Source organism: Chlorocebus sabaeus, chromosome 8, assembly GCF_047675955.1.
Source record: "Chlorocebus sabaeus isolate Y175 chromosome 8, mChlSab1.0.hap1, whole genome shotgun sequence".
Lineage (NCBI taxonomy): Eukaryota > Metazoa > Chordata > Mammalia > Primates > Cercopithecidae > Chlorocebus > Chlorocebus sabaeus.
The window spans coordinates 105,409,771-105,435,438 of NC_132911.1; the positions used below are offsets into that span (position 1 = coordinate 105,409,771).

Here is a 25,668-nt window from a genome sequence, read left to right on the forward strand (position 1 = left end):
CAGCACACCTCGGGAGTTGCTGTCAACAGGCCCAGCAGGGGAACGGTGGAGCTGCCCTGCCTGGTGCCTCTCGGAGGCCCATCCACACGGCACAATGCTCCCTTTAACACTTTCCAGCCACACCTGAAGCAAGAAGAGCAGCCATATCATTTCAAAGACCACGATTTCAAAAGAAGAGATGTGTAAATCCAGTGGAAGCAGTGCTCATGATAGAATATGGTTTGGGGGACCAGGCTTGGTGGCTCATGCCTGTAATCCCAGCACTTTGGGAGGCTGAGACGGGTGGATCACTTGAGGCCAGGAGTTCGAGACCAGCCTGGCCAACGTGGTAAAACCCCCTCTCTACTAAAAATACAAAAACTTAGTCAGATGTGGTGGCACACACCTGTAATCCCAGCTACTCAGGAGGCTGAAGCATGAGAATCACTTGAACCTGGAAGGCAGAAGTTGCTGTGAGCCGAGATCATGCCACTGCACCCCAGCCCGGGTGACAGCAGGACTCTATCTCAAAGAAAAAGAATATACTTTGGGGGTCAGCCTGCTGGAAATTACTTTTTTTTTCCTGTTGGGGGCTGCAGAGAGAATTATAGACTGTTTATCTGTAGCAGCAACCAATGGCTTTTTTCCTTGACTTTAATTTTCCTTATCTGGATATAACTAAGGTCCTGTATTCTAATTATTTTTCTTTGTGCTGCTAACATTGCGTCCTCTTATAATAGCCACTAGGTCATTCGATTATTTTAGCTGAAATGAAGGCTATAAAATATTCCTTCCAAAGAACTAAATTTGGAAATCTTTGGAGACACATTCTATCTATTTAATTGGTGTTTTACTTTTATATTTGGTAAAGAGAAGAGACTTTATTTTCTTTTTCTTTTTTTTTTTTCTTTTCTTCAAACACTAACTGAACATCCACTGGCTGCAGAAAGGAAATGCAGGCAGAAGCCGCATGCACCCGTGTAGACTTGGCCCTTGTGAAGCAACCAGCTTTAATGAAGTGCCCCCGGGATTGGGAGGAGGGGGAGGAGGTGGGAGTTTGGATGAGAGCTAATTTCATTTTCTAGCTTCAACTTTGTTCTTCTGGTTGATGGCTCTGTTGGTATCTGAGTGTCGCTGGTACCCAGAATTGGCAGGGTTTTTTGACCTCTGCATTTTTCCTGGATGGCCGTGGGGCTTCAGCCTTAACCCTCTTCCTTCCCTCTGAAGTAAGAATCAGAGGCCACGTCCCTGGGAGGAGGGAGACCACTCAGTGGGGATGAGGGTGGCCTCTGAATGACACTTCCAAGTTTATTCTGGGAGCTGAGCTGCAACACAACTGCTGTAAGGATGGGGACAGGCAGAAAGGGCAAGGCTGGCAGAAGGAACATCAGCCAGCAGTTGTCACATCTGTGGGACCCTGGGGGAGTGTCTCAGCCTCTCTCTGCCTCAGTATGCACATCTTTAAAGATAGCCGAGACCTCCCTACTATCTCTCATACTCTCTACATTCTCAAATTCAGAATATTATTTTCAGAGAAATAAATAGAAAAGCTGTACTCCACTTCACTGAGGGCAGTAGAACCATGACGACTGCTTCCCCCACTGCAGGCCCTGGGCTAAGCGTGCCACATGGCTTTTATTTCATTTAACCCTCACAGTAGCCCTGCGAGGCAGATATTATTATCCCTGTTTCACAGAGAAGACCAAGGCTTGGAGAGTTTAAATGACCAGGGCCCACAGCAGGGATTGCACTCTGGGGTCAAACCCAGCCCCGTGGGACTCCACATCCTATTCCTCTTCCTCCCCTTGCTCGGACAGTGTCCCGTCTCCCTCCCAGGCCTGTGCACATGCTGGTTACCTGCCTGGAGTTTGCTCTCCCTTTTCTCCCTTTCTCCCCACTGCCCCCACCTAGTCACTTGCCTGCATTGATGCACACGCAATTCACAGGCTGGATCTCTCCTTCAAGGGAACCTTAAAGGAGCTTCCCCCAACCCTTCCAGGTCATGGCCAGGCCCCTATAAGGACTGTTTCCTGTCGTTTTCCTCCATAACCCTGTGTCTAGTTGTCTGCGTATTTGAGGAACACCTGCTTCTCTCAATGGACTGCAATCTCCTTAAGGACAGGAGCTATGATTTAACTAACACTGCTACAACCCCAACTCCTAGCGCACACAACCTATGGGCCCAGGTGGGCATTCAGTAATATTTGTCAAAGGAACAAATAACACAGAGGAAAGAGGTTGCAGAAAGAGATGTCATGTACCCCTCTGGAGAAATTCCAATGGGAACATTTGTGTCAAAACATCTTATGGCCAGGTTGTCGGTTTATCTCATCGAATCACTCCTTAACAGTCCCTAGCCACAGGTTGTTTATGGAGATGTCTCAGTCACCCTTGTTGAATGTTGTCTGGACCAGGGGTCTGAGGCTTCGCAGGAGGTGCCAGACTCCAACACCTGTGTGACAGGAAACAGTTCCCTGGAGTAGCTGTGAAATTGTGCAGCCCCTCGGTCACGTGGCTCTCTTGCCCTTCTCTTCCAGTGCTCTTGTACGTGAGGAAGGAGACTGACGATGTGTTCGATGCGTTGATGTTGAAGTCTCCCACAGTGAAGGGCCTGATGGAAGCGGTAAGCCATACGCTCCTTTCAGCCTCCAGGAAACCTGCTGTGCCCCTCTCCTCTGGAATCCATGTACTAACGTGCAGCCACTGAGATGGCTTCAGAATGAGCTTTGTACAGAACAAGAAAAACCTGAGATTTGTGGAGGCATTGATCTCACTACTGTCAAGGCTTATTAGCATCTTGAGGAGAAGGAAACGGAAAAACTGCCAATTCTCTGTCAGTTTAAGGCTAATCACAGTTAGATGCTGTGGAGGAAGGTGAAACTGAGTTCTCACTTGTCTCTTGGTATGAAACCAAATTAGATATGATTAACTCCCAAATATATACAAAACAAAAATAATTAACAAGTGTCTCACTGGCCGTGATGGTGTGGTCCAAAATAAAAATATGATCTCTTGGTTAAGAAAAAAAAAATGAGCTGGGCGCGGTGGCTCCCGCCTGTAATCCCAGCACTTTGGGAGGTGGAGGCGGGCGGATAAAGAGGTCAGGAGATCGAGACCATGGTGAAACCCCGTCTCTACTAAAAATACAAAAAAATGAGCCGGGTGCGGTGGCGGGTGCCTGTAGTCCCAGCTACTCAGGAGGCTGAGGCAGAAGAATGGCGTGAACCCGGGAGGCGGAGCTTGCAGTGAGCCGAGATCGCGCCACTGTACTGCAGTCTGGGCAACAGAGCGAGACTCTGTCTCAAAAAAAAAAAAAAAAAAAAAAGAAAAGAAAAAAAAAGGATGCAGAATTAAATAGTGATTTGCAGTAAGACTTTTCCTTCCTACCCATGGTCTTGTCTAGTATTACCCAACTTGGGCTCACAAGAAGTTATTTTACATTTTGTTTATATGTTATTCACCTGAATATAACCTCAGTAGAACTCTACTTTGAATACACTCTCTAACTGCCTCCACTCCCACCCCACCCCCACACCCCACCATTGCCCCATACAACTATATTGTAGAAGATTTGTTTTTTTATAGTGATTGAGCCAGGAACACAGTTCAACATTATTGGTTGGTTCGGAAAACTGCTACATTGGAGAAGCATCTTGGCTTATGAAGCCAAACGTTAAACTATATGGGATAGTTCCTAGAAGTGGAATCACACCATTTCTTTCATTTGGGATACTCTTTTTTGAGCTTCCTTTGTGTTGTAGTATAAATCGGGACTTCACACTTTTTATGATTAAATAATATTCCGTTGTGTAAATATACCACATTTTGTATTTCCATTTATCAGTTGATGTACATTGGAATTTTTCTACCTTTTGGCTATTGTGAATACTGCTACTATAAGCATTCATGGACAAGTTTGGCTTGAATACTTGTTTCCAATTCTTTTGGGTATGTTCCAAGGCATGGAATTGCTCAGCCAGATTCAGAAAGCCACATGTGGTATAATTCAATTTATAGAACATGTTCAGAATAAGCAAATCCATAGAGACAAATGGCAGGTTAGTGGTTGCCAGGGGATGGGGGTAGGAGGTGGAGCATCTGCTTAATGGATTTTCTTTGGGAGGGATGAAAATGTTGTGGAATTAGATAGAGGTGATGGTTGTACAATACTGTGAATCTACTAAACAGCACTGAATTATACACTTTAAAATGGTTACAATGGTGAATTGTGATATCTATTTATCTGTCTATCTATCTGTCTATCTAGTATTTATTGTTCACCAGAAAGTTTTAAAAACCGTGTAGGAATGTTATCGATGTCATCGCGCTGCCCTCCGTGATCTGTTGTTAACAAGTCCCGAGGCAATTCCAAGCAGAACACTAAGGACCTCTGTCTAAGAAACACACTGATGGAGGGTTAGGTCATCTTTTTTGTTCCACAGGATTTTTTCATACGATGGAGTTTGTTGTTACTGGATCTGCTTCACATTAAGGAAAAACAAAAACAGAAATCAATGCCACAAAGATATGATCTGTATCTCTTCAAATAAACCAAGATTTTTAAAATGAGTCTAAGATTGCCAGAGGATAGACTAAGCTGGAAGCTCACAAAATATTCAGACCTCTCTGGACAACTTTGGATAATTTCGTACTCCAGTCTAGCCTTTAAGACCGTATTACCAAAACTGACTTACCTGGGACAGTGGTATTTGAAAACCACAGAAGCAGTTGCTTAAATGCATATTCTCTGACTTCAACTCTAGAGATTCTGATACTTCTGAATTGCAGGTAGATCAGGGAAGGGAGGAAGTGGGGATCTGGAACCTTTATTTTTAATGAGCTCCTGAGGATATTCTGAGATGAGCTAGGTGCGAGAACCTCTGATTTAAACCATTTCTGAATTGATTCATTACACTCCGAACCTTCCTTTTTCCTTGATGTCTTTCTTTACCTTCCATGGCATCTGAACAGTTCTATAAGTGTTCTGTAGATGGAGTTGGACTGGATCACAGTGGAACTCAGTGTCACCTTCACTCCCGTCTAAACAGTAGTTCAGCAACCTCTGCCTACCCTGCCTGCCACAGCAGCATCTGGCTGTTGATCCCTTTTAGTGGGAGCTCATTACACCTGCCTCACTTTGGTTACTGAAGGTACAGGGTGAGGGGTGGGGATGTATCCTTTGACCCTGTAAGCCACAGAGAAGTCAGGTTCCCTAGGCTGGCTCTGGTCAGATTTCTTAGGGCAATTCTTATTTCATCTCCCCTTTATGTCTAAAAAGAAAAGGTTTCACTGAAGCACCAACACAAGCTATCTCCTTGCTTCCTAAGTTATGCAAATGGGACAGCTGTGCAAGAGAAGTTCCTCCAGGATCCTCGGGTGATGCAGTCTGGAATGACAAAGCAGCCCCGCCAACTTTGGGGCAGCCATGAAGGACAGCAGGCTCTGTGTAAGCGAGGGCGTAGCATGCTGTGAAATGAGGTGGTAGAATTTTCAAGAACAGTGGCTCCTGCTCACTGTAGTTTTACCCTAAGTTTATTTGGGACCTGGGTGGGGTAAGACAGGGTTTCCTTTCAGGGTGTGGGTTCTCTTTAGACCAGGACCTTACTAGTGCATGACACTTTACCATAGTGACACTTACCAGTGCACACTCGTATATTGGTAATATGCATGTGTATAATATAAATATATACAATATGACATTGTATATCTATATTGATATATACAAATGTATATTGGTAGCGTGTGTGTGTGTGTAAAATATAACAAACATGTGTACTATACAGACAGTATAGCTTAGGGGTCAGCATATGGGCATGGCCTCAGAAAACCTGTGTTCTATTTCTGACTGTGCCTCTTGCTAGCTGGACAAGTTTCTTAACCTCTTCTTCATTGTTAAAATGGAAATGATAATACTACCTCCCTCGTGGGATTGTTGTGAGGATTAAATGAGACAACAGAGATCTGAAACTCTGCCTGGCCCCTGGTATATACCAAGTCCACAGTTAAATTAGCCTTTGTTATTGAATCATTGTTTGGGTAGAAATCCTCAGATTTTGGATTTCTCAAGTACTCCTTTCCTACAGTCCAAAAGGCAGAATGTTATTTTTACTCATGATTCCATTATGTAATATACCACACATTTGAAATTTCAGAGGAGGCACGGGGCTGTGGAAATGGTGCAGGTATCTGCATCTGAAACTCCGAAGTCATGTGGGGAGGTCCTCTCTCCTGAGCCCAGAGGCACAAAGCTGCTCCCAAGAAAGATCTTTACGTGCCACAGTCCAAAGCCCCACATTAAACAAAGTCTCAAGACAAGAAGGCAACGTGACCCTGGCCTCCATGTTTTGTTTTGACTTTTAATTTCAAAATAATATCATTGTGAGGGGGCTTATAGTTTTTAACAGCAGAAAGTTATATAGATAGAAAAAATACTCAGTGAGTAGAAAAGGAAAAAACCTTAACTTTTAAGAAAACATGATTAATCAAGAGATATTATGCTTGACCCGAGGCCGTCACTTTGAACTCTGTCACTGGTTGAAAATGGCTTCCCATAAACACAAACATAGTTCCCTACTCATTACTGTGAGGAACTCAAGACCAGCTTAGCCAACGTGGTGAAACCCAGTCTCCACAAAAAAATTAGCTGAGTGTGTTGGCATGCGCTGTAGTCCCAGCTACTTAAGAGGCTGAGGCAAGAGAATCACTTGAACACGGGAGGCAGAGTTTGCAGTGAGCTGAGATTGTGCCACCATACTCCAGACTGGGTGACAGAGTGAGTCTGTCTCAAAACAAAAACAAACAAACAAACAAAAAACAAAGATGCCATCCCAGAACCCCACCCATGATCTTCAGAATCAGATTCTATAGGGGTAGGCCCAGGAATTAGCACTGGTAACAAGCTTCCTGGTTGAATTGAAGCACATTAATGTGAGAGCCACTAGCTGGTGTGTACCTTGGCTGGGAACTGGTATTAGAGTCTGATTCTGCCCTAAGGTCCTACAGGCAGTATTCACTTAGGATGGTAATAAGTCACCTTATGACACTCTTTTGGTTGCACATTCTGCAAAGGCAGTTTTAAACCAAGACATGTCCCTACAGACTATTATTTCATAACCGCATCCCAGCGGATTTTAGGAATTGGCCTGGGTCTAGGGCTTGGGAAGACCAAATGCTCTCTGTTGAGAAAGGAACTCAGTCTTCCAGGGCCAGCAGAATTCACAACTCCGAATGTAAAAGTATGCCTTGTGTGAGTCTTGCAATTGTTTTGGAAATAGAAACACCTGCTTCATATCAATATTCACATTGTTTTGCTCTCTTCCTGAACTAATTATTGAAAGGTTGATTGTGCCCCAACTTCCTTATCTATAAAATGAAGTCATCAACAGCATTCAATGAGTTTAACACACATACTCAGTAGATATTAACTGAGTAGATGATGGCAATGATGTTGATGATGCAGCTATTTCCACATCAGGGATATTTGAAATGCTTTCCATTGGAGAACCTGCTCTTATTGCTCCTGTTGAACACCCAACTCCCTATCCTCAGCCAGGCATTATTTAAGTGTAGAAGAAAGTCTGAACTGGAGAATAAAGAGCCAAAAAAAATTTTTTGAGAATTTTTTGAGAAATGTGGATTTGTCATCTTGATAGAATAGTGTTGCCACCTTCCTTCCAAGGAACTTAGGGTTGAGTCAGAAGGTGTCACATGAGGCAGATTTGTTGAACAGTTTGGCGATGGTGATAGTGTTCCTACAGCCTACACGGGTTTCCTGGAGTCTGTAATTTAAGCCACTTGATAGGATGGAGTTCTGTTATTTAAAAAATTGGGCTGTTCTTACACTCAGCAGACATTATGTTCTTTCTTGAGATAATATTTTTGAGTTTGCCTTCATTAAAAAAGTCTCAGGCAGGGCGCGGTGGCTCACGCCTGTAATCCCAGCACTTTGGGAGGCCGAGGCGGGCAGATCACAAGGTCAGGAGATCGAGACCATGGTGAAACCCCGTCTCTACTAAAAATACAAAAAATGAGCCGGGTGCGGTGGCGGGCGCCTGTAGTCCCAGCTACTTGGGAGGCTGAGGCAGGAGAATGGCGTGAACCCAGGAGGCGGAGCTTGCAGTGAGCCGAGATCGTGCCACTGCACTCCAGCCTGGGCGACAGAGTGAGACTCCGTCTCAAAAAAAAAAAAAAAAAAGTCTCCAGGCCGGGTGCGGTGGCTCACCTGTAATCCCAACACTTTGGGAGACTGAGGCAGGCGGATCACCTGAGGTCAGGAGTTTGAGACCAACCTGGACAATATGGAGAAACCCCGTCTCTACTAAAAATACAAAATTATCCCGCTGTGGTGGTGCATGCCTGTAATGCCAGCAACTCGGGAGGCTGAGGCAGGAGAATCACTTGAACCTGGGAGGCAGAGGTTGCGGTAAGCCGAGATCACGCCACTGTACTCCAACCTGGGCAACAAGAGCGAAACTCCATCCAAAAAAAGAAAAAGAAAAAGAAGTCTCCATGTAAGAGTGAGGTCAGGACACTGCCATTAAGTGCAAGTGCAGCAGCATGAGAGGAGAGGGTAGACTGGGGGATTTGACTGACTTAATTCAAATCATGACTGTGTAGTCTTGAGTATGTCCATTTTTGAATATTTGGTTTCCTTCCTTGCAACATGTGAAAAATGCCTACCATGTTTTGTTTTGTTTGTATTACCCTTGACCTCATACTGTTTTGGAAAGAACTCTTGACCACAACAAAGAGGAATGTAATTACGGTTTAATCTATGCCAAGTTGAGTCACTTTTCTGTATTATTCTTCTTATTCAGTAGTCCTAAACCCCCAGACCCTCATTTCACCCGCCAGAAAATCATTATCTATACAGATCTATACATCCAGATAGAACAAGGAAAAAAGTTATCTATCAGCCAGATGTTACTAAATATTCCCATACTTGGTATCATTTGGAGAATATAGACTATTTTTCTTTTCATTTGCATGTTTAGTATTACATCAGTCAAGCCATCCACATAATTTTGATGATTCAATTTGGCTTCTTTATTGTTATAATTAGGTTTTAAACTGCTTTTTAAAGACAAAGAATTTGGTGGTGGTGATGGTGGTAGTGAGATGAGTTTCCAATTCTTTTTTTTCTGCATTTCTAGTGATTTTTACCTAGTAATCTTGCAAATAAAGCATCTCTGGCCACTACCTTCTGGCTAATCCCCAAGGCCAGCAGGGCCACTCATACCTCAGGGCCTTTGCACTTGCTGTTCCTTCTGCCAGAAATGCCCTTCCTCCATATGGACAAGGCTCACTTCCTCCAGGCCGCTGCTCACATGTTGCTTTATCAGATGGGCCTTTCCAGCCCACCTACGTAAATAGCATCTTCATCACTCTCTGTCATTCATAACACTTATCACCACTTGACATAGTTATATTTGTTCCATGTTTATTGTTTCTCTCTTCCCCAGTTGAATGTCAAGTTCATGAGATCAGGGGCTGTGTTTCTTTTCTGTGGTGTATTCCCAGAGCCTTCAGCATAAGTTGACTGAATTGGGTATCTGCTGTATGTATACCTCTAGACTGAGTGCTGTGGGTGGCATGATATTCACATGCCCTGCTTCATTGGATTCTTACAATATCTCCATGAACATGGCAGGTAAATAGCATCATCACTACCTTACAGATGTAGAAACTGAGGTCCAGAAGGGGTGGTTTCCAAAGGGCTGATAGCTCCACAAATTGATAGAGCTGACTTAAGTCCTCAAGCAATTTTAAGCCCAATTAGGGAGACGTTTACAACTGGAAAGTTATCACAAGAAGGATAAACATTCCCAATCACAGCTCACCACATTTAAGGAAAAGAGATTAGGCAATACTAGGCCATTAGGCAAGAAGTAGTGTGTGTGTTGTTGATCCCATGCAGTCAGACAGCTGAGCTGGTCAAGTTACTGAACCTTTCTACACTCCAGTGTCATCACTTCTGAAATGAGAATAATAATGAGATAATATTATGAGGATAATAAAATGGGATATAGGATTGGTGTGAGGATAAATGAGTGTGTATACATGGTACTTAGAGTAACACACAGAAATTATAAATGAGTATATACCATGTGTGTGTGTCCATGTGTCTGTGTGTGTGTCTGTTAGTGTATTTTATGTGTCTAACATACACACACACACATATATATATACACATACAGACAATGACTGTGAGTACTATGAGGTGGAGAGACAGACTGTGTTTCCCCTAAGGCAAAGAGGCTAGAGAAAGGGATAGGGACGTTCTCTCTAGTGAAGCTAGCTGATGTCTACAAAGAAAAAGGTTGCTCATGGCCTTAGTAGCACCCACTTTTTGTCCAACTGTGTCATTCATGGATGGAGGTGATTCATGAATCCTACCTGGTTCTCCTGACAGGTCAAACACAGACACCTAGGAAGCATTTACAAGCAAGAGTCCACTGCTTTTTTGATGTATATCTTAAGTGCCCCCAATGAATGAACAGCGTATCACTCCACATAAAAACAATTAAAAGTAACTGACTTCCAGAGCAGGCAGTTCTGTTGTATGCCTCTAGAGAAGGCTGACTGAATTCTGTATTGGTCCATCACTTCTGCCTATCACATACATGAGGTTTCTGGGCAAAGAACTTTCCACAAATTAAAAGTCTAAAAATTCTAGATCATCAGGCAACCAATAACACATTGATGAGATATCTCCAAGATCTAGAATCTTCCTGGGTGTCAAGGAAGTCTTTGGGGTTCTTACAAATATTGATAATGCACTTTTTATAAAATGTACTTTTAATAAAAATGCATGCTCAGTTGAGACAACTTGAAAAACACAAAGAAAAAAACCCAAGCACTCTGAATCACCCTGTTCCAACAGAACGATCATGTGCCACACGTTTTCATTCATAGAAGGATTGTTGTGTGGGTGATGTCATCCAGCCCCTGGGCAGAGGGAATTTTCTGCCACCCCTGACAGATGGCCAGCTTCCTCTGCATGATGATATCCTGCCTGGTCTCACTTTCCAGGGTTCTGAATTTGGCAAAGCGCATCTCCCTGACACGCATGGAGGCAGGGAACACTGTCCCAGGGTGGCACATTTGTAAGCTGCCTTTGATGCTGAGAGTTGCACAGAGAGCAGAACTTTGCCCTCCTGGAGGCAGAGGTTTCACCTTTGCCAGTTGCTTCTTTGTACAGGATGGGGTCTGTGAGTCTTGTCCCCAAACCATCTCAACATATGCCCATCTTCTCTAGCAGTTCAGAATCTAAAGCCATCTGCCAGGTTGCTCCCTTTCAAATTCTGTCTCTGCCACTTACTAGCTGAGGGATCCTGGGTGAGTTACTGACTGACAGGAAGCCTCAGTTCTCTAATCTGAGAAACAGAGCTTACAAAAGCACTAATTCCATTCTCATGATGTGAGGACTAAGCAAGTGAATACATGCAAAGCTCCACATGCCCGTGTGCTGGGGACCCAGGGACTCAATAAATGCTAGCTATGGCTGGTGCCACTGCTACCCTAGATTTTATGCCCCTTACCCAGTTCTGACTTGCATCAGTTGATTTGTGAGCTGAGGTGTTCCCTTTCATGCTTTGGGGAGCTGGGAATCAAACCCCCAAAAACACAAAACCCAAGCATCAGATTCGGTTTTCTTTCAGAACAGGGGGAACTAACAGATATAAGCTGGTTGATGTTGAGTGGGAAAAAGTTTCTATTTTATTTTTCCATTTTATTTTAAAAAGAAGTTCCAAGTAACACTAACCAAAGTTCAAAGAAACCAACTCTTGAAGGGCAAGGAAGTCAGAATGGTAGTTAGGTACAGATAACATAGTCTATAGGACTTCCAAGTATGCAACAAGCTCTTATATACAGAAAAATGTTTATCAGGGTGCTTACTTTTTTGTGCCATGGATACCTTTGGCAGTCTGGTGAAATATACGGACCCTTTTCAGAATAATGTTTTAGATGTATAAAATAAAATACATAGGATTATAAAGGAAACTAGTTATATTGATATTTAGTCATCAAAATAATAAAAAAAGCATGCTTATGATATAGAAATACATGTGCTCCTTATTCATGCATTAAATATGATCCATGGGTGAGACTAATAACTACTGTAATTTCAAAGTGATGAATGAATGTAATCAGTATTTTGGAACATCTGCAGGATTCTAATATGACATGAAATATCTGTGATTTCCCTTGTTAAAACAGACACAGGTACTGCCAATGTTACTTTATGTTCCAGCTTGAAGAAAATGCTACATTCTGGCCAGGCACAGTGGCTCATGCCACTGTGTAATCCCAGCACTTTGGGAGGTTGAGGCGGGCGGATCACGAGGTCAGGAGATCGAGACCATCCTGGCTAACATGGTGAAACCCTGTCTCTACTAAAAATACAAAAAATTAGCTGGGTGTGGTGGCAGATGCCTGTAGTCCCAGCTACTCGGGAGGCTGAGGCAGGGGAATGACGTGAACTCAGGAGGAGGAGCTTGCAGTGAGCCAAGATCGCGCCACTGCACTCCAACCTGGGTGACAGAGCAAGACTCGTCTCAAAAAAAAAAAAAAAAAAAGGAAAAGAAAAAAGAAAATGCTACATTCCAGTTTGAAGTTAGTGAAAATAAGGATGAAAGTTTTCCCCCATTCAAGTTCATATATATACTCTTTGGGCATCTGTAGACCTCCAGGTTAAGATCAACCATGCTGAGGAAATGACAGCTCTAGAAATGATATGGAAGCAGGTTGCCCTTCAAGGATTTTTTCTAGTCACCAGCTCTGTTAACTGGGTCATTCTAGAATCCCAGGGAATGGGGAAGGTAGTGAGCTGACTCCTGAGAATTGGCTACATCTAGGTCCCTCTTCCTTCACCCTGTCAGCAAAGCTTCGCTCAGAGCTCTCTGGGTGCAGAACCAGCTCCCCTTGACAATTCCCTTTTAATTTGCATGTGCAAGTATGGCCACCAGGAGACATTGACAAACAGTGCAAATGCCAGGCATGGGAGGAAGAGAGAAAGAAAGCATAAATTCTTCCAAACGGCATTTTGGGGGAGGTGTGATGAAAGCTATGTCAACCGTACATTATTGAGTGTCTCACCAGATTTGGAAACAGCATTAACAGCATTAAAATGTTCAAGGAACCTTTCTAGTGTTCGTTTAGACAGATATAATTCTTCTCAAGCAGTCGCTAAAGGAATTTTATATTCTAAAGAGATGGTGAGCTGCTATACAGCCAGGGTTACATAGAAGTATTTAGAAGAGGTTAAACATTTCTGGAAACTTGCAACATTTTTATTTCTAATTTTATTGAATTGTGATTCAACGTAGCTTATCTTTGTTACCCAATCCATGGGAGAATCTCTTTAGGATATGTAATATTTATAATATTTGTGTGTGTATATCTATATATAAATGTGTGTGTATAGATGTGTGTATATTATATAAAGTATAATGATTATCCAAATGTTTTTACCTATCCGCCTACTAGATTTGTTCGATTCTTAAAAAGGTCTATTGAAATCTCTCACTATAATTGCATTGTTTCAAGGTTTTCAAGTGAATCTCCCATTAATAATTGTACTTTCATTTTGCAAAAGCAAAGCACTTAAGCAAAAATTATTACATCTGTAATAATTACTTATAATAATTTTTGCTTAAGTGCCATGTTATCAGATGCATAGTTTTATGATTGCTGTAGCTTCTCCATCAATTGTGCTTTTTATCATTATATCATATATCATATTCATTCATATCCGTATATCATATCATTATATCATATCCATTCTTAACCTCATCAACCTTAAATTATACCTTGTCACTCCTCTTTTGCTTCTGTTTGCATTTGATTGGTGTGGTCACCCATCAGTCATCCTTCACTCACTACACTGTCTTCAGGGCTTTTCTTTTAAACACCATACAACTGAGCTTCTTTCTTTCTCTTTATTTATTTATTTATTTTCTTTTACACTCACTCAGACACTCTAGCTTTTACTGGAAGAATGAAGTTTATTCTCATTTGGTATAATAACTGATACACTTGATTTTTCTTCCATCTTTTTGTTTATTATTTATTTCACGTTGTGGCTTCTTCTTACTTTCTCTTTAGTTTTGCAGTCAGATTCTAAGTTGTTGTATTTCAACTTTTAAATTTGAAAGTTATTATTTACTTTTCCTAAATTTTCCAAATTCCTAAAGTAATTCTTTGCTACTATTTGAAAATAAACTTTCAACTATTTTCTCCACCAGCGCCCTCTAGCTCCGCTCCTCCCTCTGTGAGATGAGACTTTAGGGCTGTATTTTCTCCCTTGCCTTCCCTCCTTTTGCTAAAATGAGCCAGTTGAAATGCCTGCTCTCTCCCCATCAACTTCCAGCTTCTAGATTTTGCAAAAATAGCTTAGTGCTTTATTTCTAGAAAACGATTAGATTTTCGTTTGTATTATGTCCTTTTTTAACTTTAAGAATCCTTATTTAGCACTTACACTTCACGTTTGCAGTCCACATAACCCTAGCTTGTCCAACCCATGGCCTACAAGCTGCATGTGGCCTAAGGTAGCTTTGAATATGGCCCAACAGAAATTTGTAAACTTTCTTAAAACATTATTAATTTTTTTTTTTTTGCTTTTTTTTTTTTTTTTAAGCCCATCAGCTATCATTAGTGTTAGTGTATTTTATGTGTGACCCAAGACAATTCTTTCAGTGTAGCGTAGGGAATCCAAAAGATTGGACACCCCTGCTATGTATACTCAAGTTTACAGCATGACACTGGTGGCTTTTTTCCTTCCCCCTTTCCCTAGTTTGATGTCTCCATTTGGATGCATTTGCTATTTGGATGGAGCTCTTTTGTGAGTCTAGTGGTCCCTTGAGGTCCTCGGGAGGATTGGTTCCAGGATACCTCCTCCAAACCCAAATCCACAGATGCTCAAGTCCCTCATGTAAAATGGCATAGATATTTGCCTGTAACACACACACATCCTCCCATGTACTTTAAATAATCTCTAGATTACTTATAATACGCAATACATTGTAAAGGCCATGCAAATAATTGTTATACTGTATTGTTTTGATTCATATTACTTTTTGCCATCGTACTTTTATTTTTCATATTTTTTCTAATATTTTCAATCCATGGCTGATTGAATCCAAGAATGCAGAACCTGGAGATACTGAGGGCCAACTGTATTTTTTCAATACACTGCTCTTTCACCCTGATAAGTGAGAGATAGCTTGTTGGTGTATGGAATTTATGGAGTGAAATACTTTTTCCCTGCAGTCTGTAAGAGTTCCTGTCCACTGTCATTTTGTTTCTAGTGTTGAGATGAGAAGACTGAAGCCAGGCTTATCCTTTTTTGGGGTAACTTGCTCTTTCTGTTTGGGAAGTTCTAGGATGTTTTCGTCTTTCTTCTTTTCCGTCATGATTTCCATCTATGCTCTATCCTTTTGCTTTGCACTTTGAAATTGTTTTTGATTTGATTTTTCCTGACACTATTAAGTTTGCTAAATTGACCACCTATCCTTTTATTCATTTGCTCAACTTAAAAAAATGTTTAGATCAATATCATATTTGTATATCAGAATTTCGCATGTGTGTGCTCCACAAGTGTTCTGTTTTTCTTAAGCGCTCTTTTATGTTCTGTTCAAATGGATGCCTCCAACAAAAGTTCTGCCAATTTTCTTTGCAGTCCAAAGGCCCCCACTGGATGTGTTGTTTTTCATCCTTGGTTCGTTTGGCTCAGGTGTGACTGTGAGAGAATCTCATCAGTGGTGGATTAGTGATGTCTGTCAGGCCCGCTGCTCGGTCATAGTCTCTTTTTGCTCTCCCAGCTCTCTGCTCACCTGTTCCGTGCCTTTGGGCCTTATTAGGGGATGGGGAGTTCTTCCTGTGGGGTGAGATAGTTGGAAGGGTGAGAATCTGTGATTCTCTGTAGGGTGAACTCTTCTTAGGATCCAAAGCTCCTCCGGCTCTGCTCTAGACCTCTTCAGCCTCTCTTTCCAGCCTCTGCTAGACTTTCCAATAATCCACATTTCAAACTTCACCTTTCTCAGCTGCCTGTGAGCCCCACCAGCTGCTGGGCTCAGAAGGGGCAGACAGATTTGATTTGGGAGCAGAGAGGGTACAAAAGACATTTAGGGCAGGGCTTTCCCGAATCCATCTGTAAACTATTACTACTTTATATTTATAAAAGTGAAACGCCAAATCCCAGCACTTTGGGAGGCCGAGACGGGCGGATCACGAGGTCAGGAGATTGAGACCATCCCGGCGAACACGGTGAAACCTCGTCTCTACTAAAAATACAAAAAATTAGCCGGGCGAGGTGGCGGGCGCCTGTAGTCCCAGCTACTCGGGAGGCTGAGGCAGGAGAATGGCGTACCACCCGGGAGGCGGAGCTTGCAGTGAGCTGAGATCCGGCCACTGCGCTCCAGCCTGGGAGACAGAGCGAGACTCCGTCTCAAAAAAAAAAAAAAAAAAAAAAAAAAAAAAAAAAAAAGTGAAACGCAATGATTGTAAAAATAAATAGAACAGAATTTTTCAAAATAAAAAGTAAAAGGGTCTCCTTGTTTCTGTCCATTCTTCAGTGGGTAGTCCCTAGTCCCTATTAATATGTTGGTGGGTCCTTCAAATATTCTGTGTACTTACATATGTATATATAAATACAAGTGGGATCACACTATAAACACAGTTTTGCAACTTGGTATTTTCTTCTCAATATGTTAAGAATATTTTTGTTAATGTGAATTCATATAGGCTTCCCACATTTCTTTTGATGACTGCATGAGTTTTAAGTGTGAATGATTAAAATGTGTTTAATGGATGTTTGTTATATGCAGTTTTCTCTATTCTAAACAGTGATGCTTTGAAAATCTTTGTGTACATCTGAATGTATTTCTGTAGACCTGATTACTAGATATGGAATATGTGGGTCAAAGGATATATGCATTTTAAATTTTAATAGCTTCTGCCAAATTTCTTTCCAAGAGGTTGAGCATGTTATTCTTGCATCTGAGAGTAACATCTGAGAGAACTGCTGTTTCTCATAGTCTGGCTGATGCTGTATTATCAAGTTTTAGTTGTTTGTTAGTTTGAAAAATAGGCCGGGCGCGGTGGCTCACCCTGTAATCCCAGGACTTTGGGAGGCCGAGGTGTGTGGATCACAAGGTCAGGAGTTCAAGACCAGTCTAGTTAACATGGTGAAACCCTATCTCTACTAAAAATACGAAAATGAGCTGGGTGTGGTGGTGTGCACCTGTAGGCCCAGCTACTCCAGAGGCTGAGGTGGGAGAATCACTTGAACCTGGGAGGCAGAGGTTGCAGTGAGCCGAGATCACACCACTGCACTCCAGCCTGGGCACCAAAGCAAGATTCCATCTCAACAAAATAAATAAATAAAAAAAAATAAATAAAAGTAGTATCCTACTTTGCTTTAATTTGAAAATTTTAAATTATGATTGTGTGGTACATTTTTTAAAATGCTCACTGTCCAATTACTTTTCTTCTGTGAATTGCTTCTTCAGGTTTTTTCTTCCGTTGTTCATTGAATTGCTGATCTTTTTTTTGATTTGCAGTTCTTTTTAACTTAAGGAAGTTAGTTCCATGTCTGTCATTTGTGTTGCAAAAATGTTTCCCAGTGTTTTTTGTCTTCAGCATTTTTTTTTTTTCTGTACTGCATTTTTAAAGTTGTGTTGTTTTTTATTAACCTTTTGACCTTTTTCTTCAGGTTTCATGTCTTGTTTAGAAAGATCTTCCTTACTTTAAGATGACAGCTATCCAAAAAATTAACTCATGGTTTCTTCCTCTACTTTTATGGTTTCATCTTTCACATGTAAATCTTTGATCTGTATCAAATGTATTTTGGTGTAAGGAGTAGAGAAGGAATCCAACGTAACTTGTTAAATTGTTTCTAGTTGGCTATTTCATCCAACATCATAGTTACAGTCCATCTTTTTCTGACTGACTTGGAATGCCACTTTTATCATAGACTGAATTCCCACGAGGCTGAATTTTTTGTTGAATGATTTAAAGTCTATCCAAAGGAGAGGCTCATAAATGAGTGTTTTGAGAGTTTGACTCATGAGTGAAGAGCACTCTATTCCCGGGAAAATGGCCAAGGGAGTGAAATTGGAACTTTCCCCCTTGCTTCCAGTTGGGCGTCCTTCTGTGCTCATCTGCTTTCTTGTTATTGGTATTACAGATATCTGAGAAATATGGGCTGCCTGTGGAGAAGATAGCAAAGCTTTACAAGAAAAGCAAAAAAGGGTAAGAAAGAAACTGAACTTAAATTGACTTTCAAATCAGATAAGCCCACATGATGCCTTAACAATAAAATGATGCCTGTCTTTTGTTAGGTCTGTTGCCCACTTTTCATAAAAATTGTGTCCTTCTTCCAGAGAATTGCAGAGCAGATTGGGTTTGGAAGATCTTTAGGGAGAGAAGGAAGGAGGGAGGCAGTGCATTGGCACTATGTCAGCTGAGATGCCCTATTGCAATGACAAGATGGGCAGGAAGACCACAGAGGTCTGGAGGTGCTGAGGACACTGGGGAGAACGCCTAAGTCACCTTTGTGCAGGGAGTGGAGTTTGTAGGGAATCATGTATGGCCCTTGGGGTTGGTTTCTGGGTGGCATACTAGGAATAAAAAATGGTTTGAAACATAGGGGATTCTTCTAAGGTAATTATCAAGAAAATGTTCTCAAATGATCATTGGACCTGTGTGTTCTCATTGTTAAGAACAATAGGTCATATTTACTGGGTGTTCAGTAGGTTCGTGGTCCCTTCCTAAGTACTTTACATGTATTTCTCTATTTAGTTCTCACCAGTCTATGAGGTGGAATCTCTTATCTCTGATTTATTGATGAGGAAAGCAAGCCAGAGGGGCTTGAGCATCTCACCCAAGGTCTCATGTTCAGTAGGTAGACCACAGATTTGAACCCAAGTCTATGTCCTCAAAGCTCAAGTGCTTAGCTCCCAAGTTCTGCTGTCTGACTTTCTGTGTGGGCTTCCTATGTGTAAGGGTCTAAGAGTAGGGCCCACAGGAGCTAGCGTACGTGCCAGGAGAGGGTATCTGTTGACTCAGCTTCTGGGGTATTTTCCTACCAAAAGCAGAAGATGAGTCTTTCAACTGTTCTCTGGATCACTTTCATAAAGGAAATTGGATTATCTGGGAAGCTGAGGCTCTCTGAGTGATGAGTCCTGTTGGTTGATTGGAGGATCCAACAGGAAACCCTTTCCAGCTGAGCTCTTGTTGGAAGATTCACTAAAATGCACATTATACTTCTTGCCAAGGTCAGTGTAGTAGGCTGGGCGTACTCCTCTGACAGTGAGATTTGAGTGGTGTCTCACAGTCTTATTGCCGAGCAGAAATCCTCAGTGCAGCGGTACATGCTGATGATAACATTTTGCTTTCATCAAGCTCTGTGTCAGGTGTTGTGCTAAATGTTTTTATCCTATAAACAATCCTTTAAAGCTGGGTGACTGCTCTTATTTTTACAGAAGAATAAACTGAGGCTCTGAAAGGCTAAACAGCTTGCCTGCTGACACATAACTGTAAAATGATAGAGTCAGTGGTTCATTCTCAAACTAGCATCTGTCTGACTTCAAATCATGAAATTGGCTTAAGGAAATTATGGAAGTCTCTGGAAGCTGTTGGCTTTCTTAAAACTCTACCAGGGATAGTTAGCCAAGGAGTAGGTCATAGGTGGTAAAGTACAAGTGTCAGAACGAGGTAAAGCTAATTTCAAAATCAAGCTCAGCCATGCACTAACTGAATGAACTTGGGGAAACAATTTAACCTTGGTGAGCTCAGTTTTCTCATTTGCAAAATGGCGATGGTGACACCTACCTTCATAGTCACTGTGAGAACTAAATACAAGGTCAACATGCTCAAAAAAGGGTAGCTGCAATTCTTGCTTATTTTCCTCTTCCTCCTAAAAGTAGAGGCAATGCCTTTTTAAAAACACATTTTCAAGAGGCAATATGGTTTAATGAAAAAGAGGAGGCCTAATAATTTAGGTCCTGGCCCTGGTAATCACTAACTCTGTCATTCTGGGCTTCCTAACTTCCCTGGGCCTCAGTTTACTCATCTATAAAGCAAGCGGGTTGGGTTGAAAGTTAGTTCTGAGAAATTGAGGCTTTGCTTTCCTCAAACTAGTTTTTGGGGAAAGAAAACAGAATGAGGGTCTTTCCCTGCCTTGTGTCCTCTCTCCTCCACTCCTCCCAGCCTCCACCACAAAAGAAAGGCTACGAGAACCCCCAGCCTGGAGCTCCCCTTGCCCTGGGCACATTGTTCACCGCGTCTTTGTTTTTCACACCCCTCCCCTCTCCATGGCAGCATCTTGGTGAACATGGATGACAACATCATTGAGCACTACTCGAACGAGGACACCTTCATCCTCAACATGGAGAGCATGGTGGAGGGCTTCAAGGTCACGCTCATGGAAATCTAGCCCTGGGTTTGGCATCCGCTTTGGCTGGAGCTCTCAGTGTGTTCCTTCCTGGGAGAGACAGAAGCCCCGGCCCCAGAACCCGGAGACCCATCTCCCTCATCTCACAACTGCTGTTACAAGACTATGCTGGGGAGTGGGGCAAGGGACAGGCCCCACTGTCGGTGTGCTTGGCCCGTCCACTGGCACCTGCCACGGAGCTGAATCCTGAGCCCCTCAGGAAAGTGCCTTAGGCCTGTCGGATTCCTATTTATTGTCCACCTTTTCCTGGAGTCCAGGACCAGGCCTTCCAGGACTCTGCAGGTCACTGCTAGCTCCAGATGAGACCGTCCAGCATTCCCCCTTCGAGAGAAACACTCATCCCGAACAGCCTAAAAAATTCCCATCCCTTCTTTCTCACCCCTCCACATCTCCCGAGTGGCTGGACAAAATGAGCTACTTCTGGGTGCAGTAGTCATAGGTGGGGCGAGAGGTGGATGCCCACTTTCTGGTCAAACACCTTCAGGTTGCTCTGGGGAAGGTCGTCTTGCTAAATACCTCCAGGGTTCCCAGCAAGTGGCCACCAGGCCTTGTGCAGGAAGACCATCGGCCACCGTGTAATTAGTAAGTAACACATAAAGTCTGCCTGTCTGCATTGTACATAGTGTTTATAATATTGTAATAATATATTTACCTGTGGTATGTGGGCATGTTTACTGCCACTGGCCTAGAGGAGACACAGACCTGGAGACCATTTTAACAGGGGTTTTTGCCTCTGTGCCTGTTCAGGAGACATGCCGGGCTAGGGAGAGGGCCTTTGGGATGTTAAGGTGACTGCAGCTGATGCCGAGATGGACTCTGCAGTGGGCGTATCTGGGGGCTCGTTCCCTGTCCCCAGAGGAAGCCCCCCTCCCTCTCCACGGGCACGACTCTCCTTCGAGGCCACCACGTTTATCTCACAATGATGTGTTTTCCTTGACTCTCCCTTTGAGCTGTCTCATGGGAAAGGCCATCCTGTCTGAGACCCCAGCTCCTTCCCCAGCTTTGGCTGCAGGCGCAGCCTGAGCTTTCTGGAGAGCCTCTGCAGGGGTTTGCCATCGGGGCCCTGTGACTGGGCCTGCTGCAGAGCTCCTTGGCTATCATGAGAATCCTGGACACTGTGCCGTGCCTCCCAGTTTACAAGCCCTTCATCTCAAGTGGCCCTTTAAAAGGCCTGCTGCCGAAGCCCCTGAGTCGGCCGGCTGGGGCTTCCTCCTGGGCCACCAGACGGAAAGGGGCGATTGTTTGCCTTGCTCCTGCATGCTGGGTTTTAAGGAAGTGAGTGAGAAAGAATGTGCCAAGAGACCTGGCTCCCGTGAAAACAGCCTCAGGAGGCAAACTGGGAGAGAGAAGCTGTGGTCTCCTGCTACATGCCCTGGGAGCTGGAAGAGAAGAACACTCCCCTAAACAGTCACAAAATGATGAACCATCATGGGCCACTGTTCTCTTTGAGGGGACAGGTTTAGGGGTTTGCGTTCGCCCTTGTGGCCTGAAGCACTAGCTTTTTGGTAGTTAGACACATCCTGCACCCAAGGCCCTGGGTCTAGGACAGGTTCTCTACAACGGCCCAGATTGGTTTGTAAAGCACTTTGACTCTTACCTGGAGGCCCCTTCTCTCAGGGCTTCCTGCGCTCCCACCTCATCTGCCCCTGAGATGCAGAGCAGGATGGAGGGACTGCTCCTAGCTCAGCTGTTTCTCCTTGAGGTTGCGGAGGAATTGAATGGGACAGAGAGCAGGTGCTGTGCCCAAGAAGATCTCAGAGCGGCAGTGAGGGGTCACCTTTCTGTGTGTCCTCTGGGCATGTTAACCCTTCCTGTGGTGCCAAAGGTTTGCATCGTGGATCCAGCTGTGCTCCAGTTTGTCCCCTCCTCCTCCACTCTGACTGCCACGCCCTGGACCAGCAGCCTGGGGACCCTCCAGGGTACTAATGGGGCTCTGTTCTGAGATGGACAAATTCAGTGTTGGAAATACATGTCGTACTATGCACTTCCCATGCTCCTAGGGTTAGGAATAGTTTCGAACACGATTGGCAGACATAACAACGGCAAATACTCGGGCTGGGGCATAGGACTCCAGAGTAGGAAAAAGACAAAGATTTGGCAGCCTGACACAGGCAACCTACCCCTCTCCCTCCAGCCTCGTTATGAAACTGTTTGCCAGTCCTGCCCTAAGGCAGAAGATGAATTGGAGATGCTCCGCATGTTTCCTAAGTCCTTGAGCAATCATGGTGGTGACAATTGCCACAACAAGGGATTTGAGGCCAGTGCCACCAGAGGGTGGTGCCGAGTACCACATCCCTTTCGATCTGTTCCCCTCTGCGTCTTCGAAGCACCCCAGCTTGCCTTTGATGTGTACGCTGTGTATGTTAGCTGAACTTTGATGAGCAAAATTTCCCGAGCAAAACACTCCAAAAGAGATAGGAAAACTTGCCGCCTCTTCTTTTTTGTCCCTTAAATTAATCAAACTCAAATAAATAATCTTAAAAAAATCCGTGGAAGATCATGGACATGTGAAATGAGCATTTTTCTTTTCTTTCTTTCTTTTTTTTTTAACAAAGTCTGAACTGAACAGAACAAGAGTGTTTCCTCATATATCTCCAAATTGTTTAGACTTTATGAGTGTTTAGAAGTTGAGACCAACAGAAAAATGCAGTCAGATGTCATCTTGGAACTGGTTTCTAAAAGAGTGAGGCATGTCCCTGCCCAGAAACTTAGGAAGCGTGAAGTGAATCAAATGTTTATTTTCCTTCTTATTTAAAATCATGAAAACGCAACAGAAATAGAGGGTTTGTGCCAAATGCTATGAACGGCCCTTTCTTAAAGACAAGCAAGGGAGATTGATATATGTACAATTTGCTCTCATGTTTTAAAAAAAGGTAAATGTAACTTAATAGTTTTGTAAATGGGAGAGGGGGAATCTATAAACTATAAATACAGTTATTTTATTTTTTGTACATTTTTAAGAAGAAAAAAATAAATATTCATAAGAGTAAAACAGTGTCTAGTGCTTTCTGCGTGGCCAGTATTGGGGATTTTTACCTGGTTGGAGAGAGGTTTCTGTGTGATGTGGGAAAATTCTAGCTGCCCACCCCGCCTTCAGGTCCTGGGCTTCAACAGAGCAGGGATTTCCTGGTAAAGTTACTTTGCTGTGCTTCACCCCAGTGTTAAATGTGAAGAGGGCTGAAGAACTTCCAAGGCTTCTGTGTGACCACGGCAGGCTCCCCAGGGTGGTTATTCTTGGCCAGTCCCTTGGGGCAGGGAGTTGGTTCTGTTCACTTGCTTCTGCCCATCCTCTCTCCCAGGTACACTTGCTCGCCCTTGAATTTCCACAAAAGCTTTCTGCTTCCTTAGTTCACCTGCACCAACCTCCGCATGGAGGCTGAAACCATGTGGCTCAAACTCCAGTTTTCTCACAGTCTCTTGCCCTGGAACCCACAGGCTCCTTAGGATCTGTTGGCTCGAATGTGAACACCTGTATGCACTATCCCAGTATCTGCTGGGGTTTCCTTGGTGGGCACCACTCTGTGGAGCTGCCCACACTCCTTTAACCGCTGTCCATGATTATCTCCCAAGAGCAGCTCTGTTCCAAACAAGTAGCATTTCTACATTCTTCCACAACTTCCCATCTCTCTCTCTATCCATGTCCACAGCTTTCGAATCTTGGCTAAACATTTGCCTTTAGGAAGCCTCTCTTGACCGACTTCAACTCCAGCAGCATCTCCAGTGGCCTCCATGCCTAGACCAGGGGCTGGGAAGTGAGGGGCTGGAGGAAGCGCTCACTGCAGAGCCTTCTGGAGAGATCCTGGGATTAGAAACGGGCCCCAAGGAGTGTTGTCATGACTGTGTTCCACAGCCTTATTAGGAGGTCTTGGTGCTCTCCCCAGCTGCCCAAGTAGGTCCAGCTGAGGGCACGAGTTGGTCTCCACATCTCCTGAGACAGCCTCCCCCTTGGCCTGTGGCAGCCACGGTCCTGCTGTTAGGTGCTCACCATGTGTGCCACCCAGCTCCCTGGAATGAGATGCTGGTTGCATAGGCGATGATGGCTAATTGTCATTGTCGTGAAGTCTAGTACCAGCTCTTACCTTCCACTCTCTACACTGATTCAGTTCAATTACTCTGGACCTGATGTTTTGCCATGTGCTGGAGAGAGAGAGGCAAGTTAGACATAGTCTGCCCTCATAGGAGGCGGGGTGCAAAAGGATAGTGATCTGGTGTCTATCAGCACAATGACAAACATTTGTCCTGGGAGAGTCAGGGCTGTCATATCCCTAGTCCTAAGACACACAGACCCCTCTTACCCTTAGACATTCTGGATATGATGAGAAGTCACCACCGTGATCCTCACTTTGGGAAGGCTGCCGACTCGACGGTTGGAGCTCTTTGTTTCTGGGGGGTCAATGGGAAGGTTAAAGGCAAGGTCACTGTGTCACTTGAGGTCCTCCAAGATGTAGATGACATGATGGGATTAGAAGTTTAGCAGATTTATTGGAGGAAGTCCATGTGGGAAAAGTCTCAGACCATAGCACAGTTCCCAGAAAGTCTCAGCCAGGTCAGTGGGGAGCCCCAGGCAATGGTCGCCCACAGGAGAAGTCCCACTCTGGGCAAGAAGGCCCAGTCCTAATGCCCCTGCCACAGACAGCCACGGTCCTGATGCCCCTGCTGTGTGCAGCCATTCACCTCCCAGGAGAGCATGGCCTCAGAGGGGCTCCACAGGCATGGCACCTGGAGCCTGGCAGGCTACTCTGCTCTCAGCTGCAGGTTCTCCTGAGGGAAGATTGGAGCAAGGCCAACCCCTTCTTTTAAAATGTTTCCAATAAACAGTCAGTCAGGCTGCACTTAACTTCCCTGAGTGGATTTTCTGCACTATCACCCTAGTACGACACGCCCTTTCTTCCCAGGAGTCCTTCGTCCCTATATGTCTCTGAGTTCTCTTAATGGGTGCATGGGATTCATTTTAGAAACTCAGGAATGAATTTTGGGGACTCCGGAATTCTACAGCGGGGCCTCTGATCAGCGAGAAGCAGCAAGAAAGAGGAAGAGGATGGTGAAAAGGCACCAAGGTGAACATCACCCGCTTGATCCCTGGCAGCAAACACCCCTCATGGACCACTGTGGAAAGAACTTGATTTCTGTTCTGCCATGGAATGGAGGTGTAAGCTACTTTGTAATTGTTTTCAAGGCATTGGCTGTGAGCTTGGTCTCCTGCTTCTTTGCTAATAACCCCGACCATCCCCACC

General features: G+C 43.8%; 1 protein-coding gene across 1 annotated transcript in view; it reads left to right on the top strand.

Annotated features, from left to right (window-relative positions):
* Positions 1-25,109, top strand: part of GRHL2 (grainyhead like transcription factor 2) — a 187,545-nt gene extending 162,436 nt beyond the window's left edge. The window contains exons 14-16 of the mRNA XM_008001246.3: positions 2,517-2,602; positions 18,167-18,231; positions 20,302-25,109. Of these exons, the coding sequence (XP_007999437.2) occupies positions 2,517-2,602; positions 18,167-18,231; positions 20,302-20,416 (266 nt within the window). The 3' untranslated portion in view covers positions 20,417-25,109. The remainder of the gene's footprint in view (positions 1-2,516; positions 2,603-18,166; positions 18,232-20,301) is intronic.
* Positions 25,110-25,668: the final 559 nt, after the last annotated feature.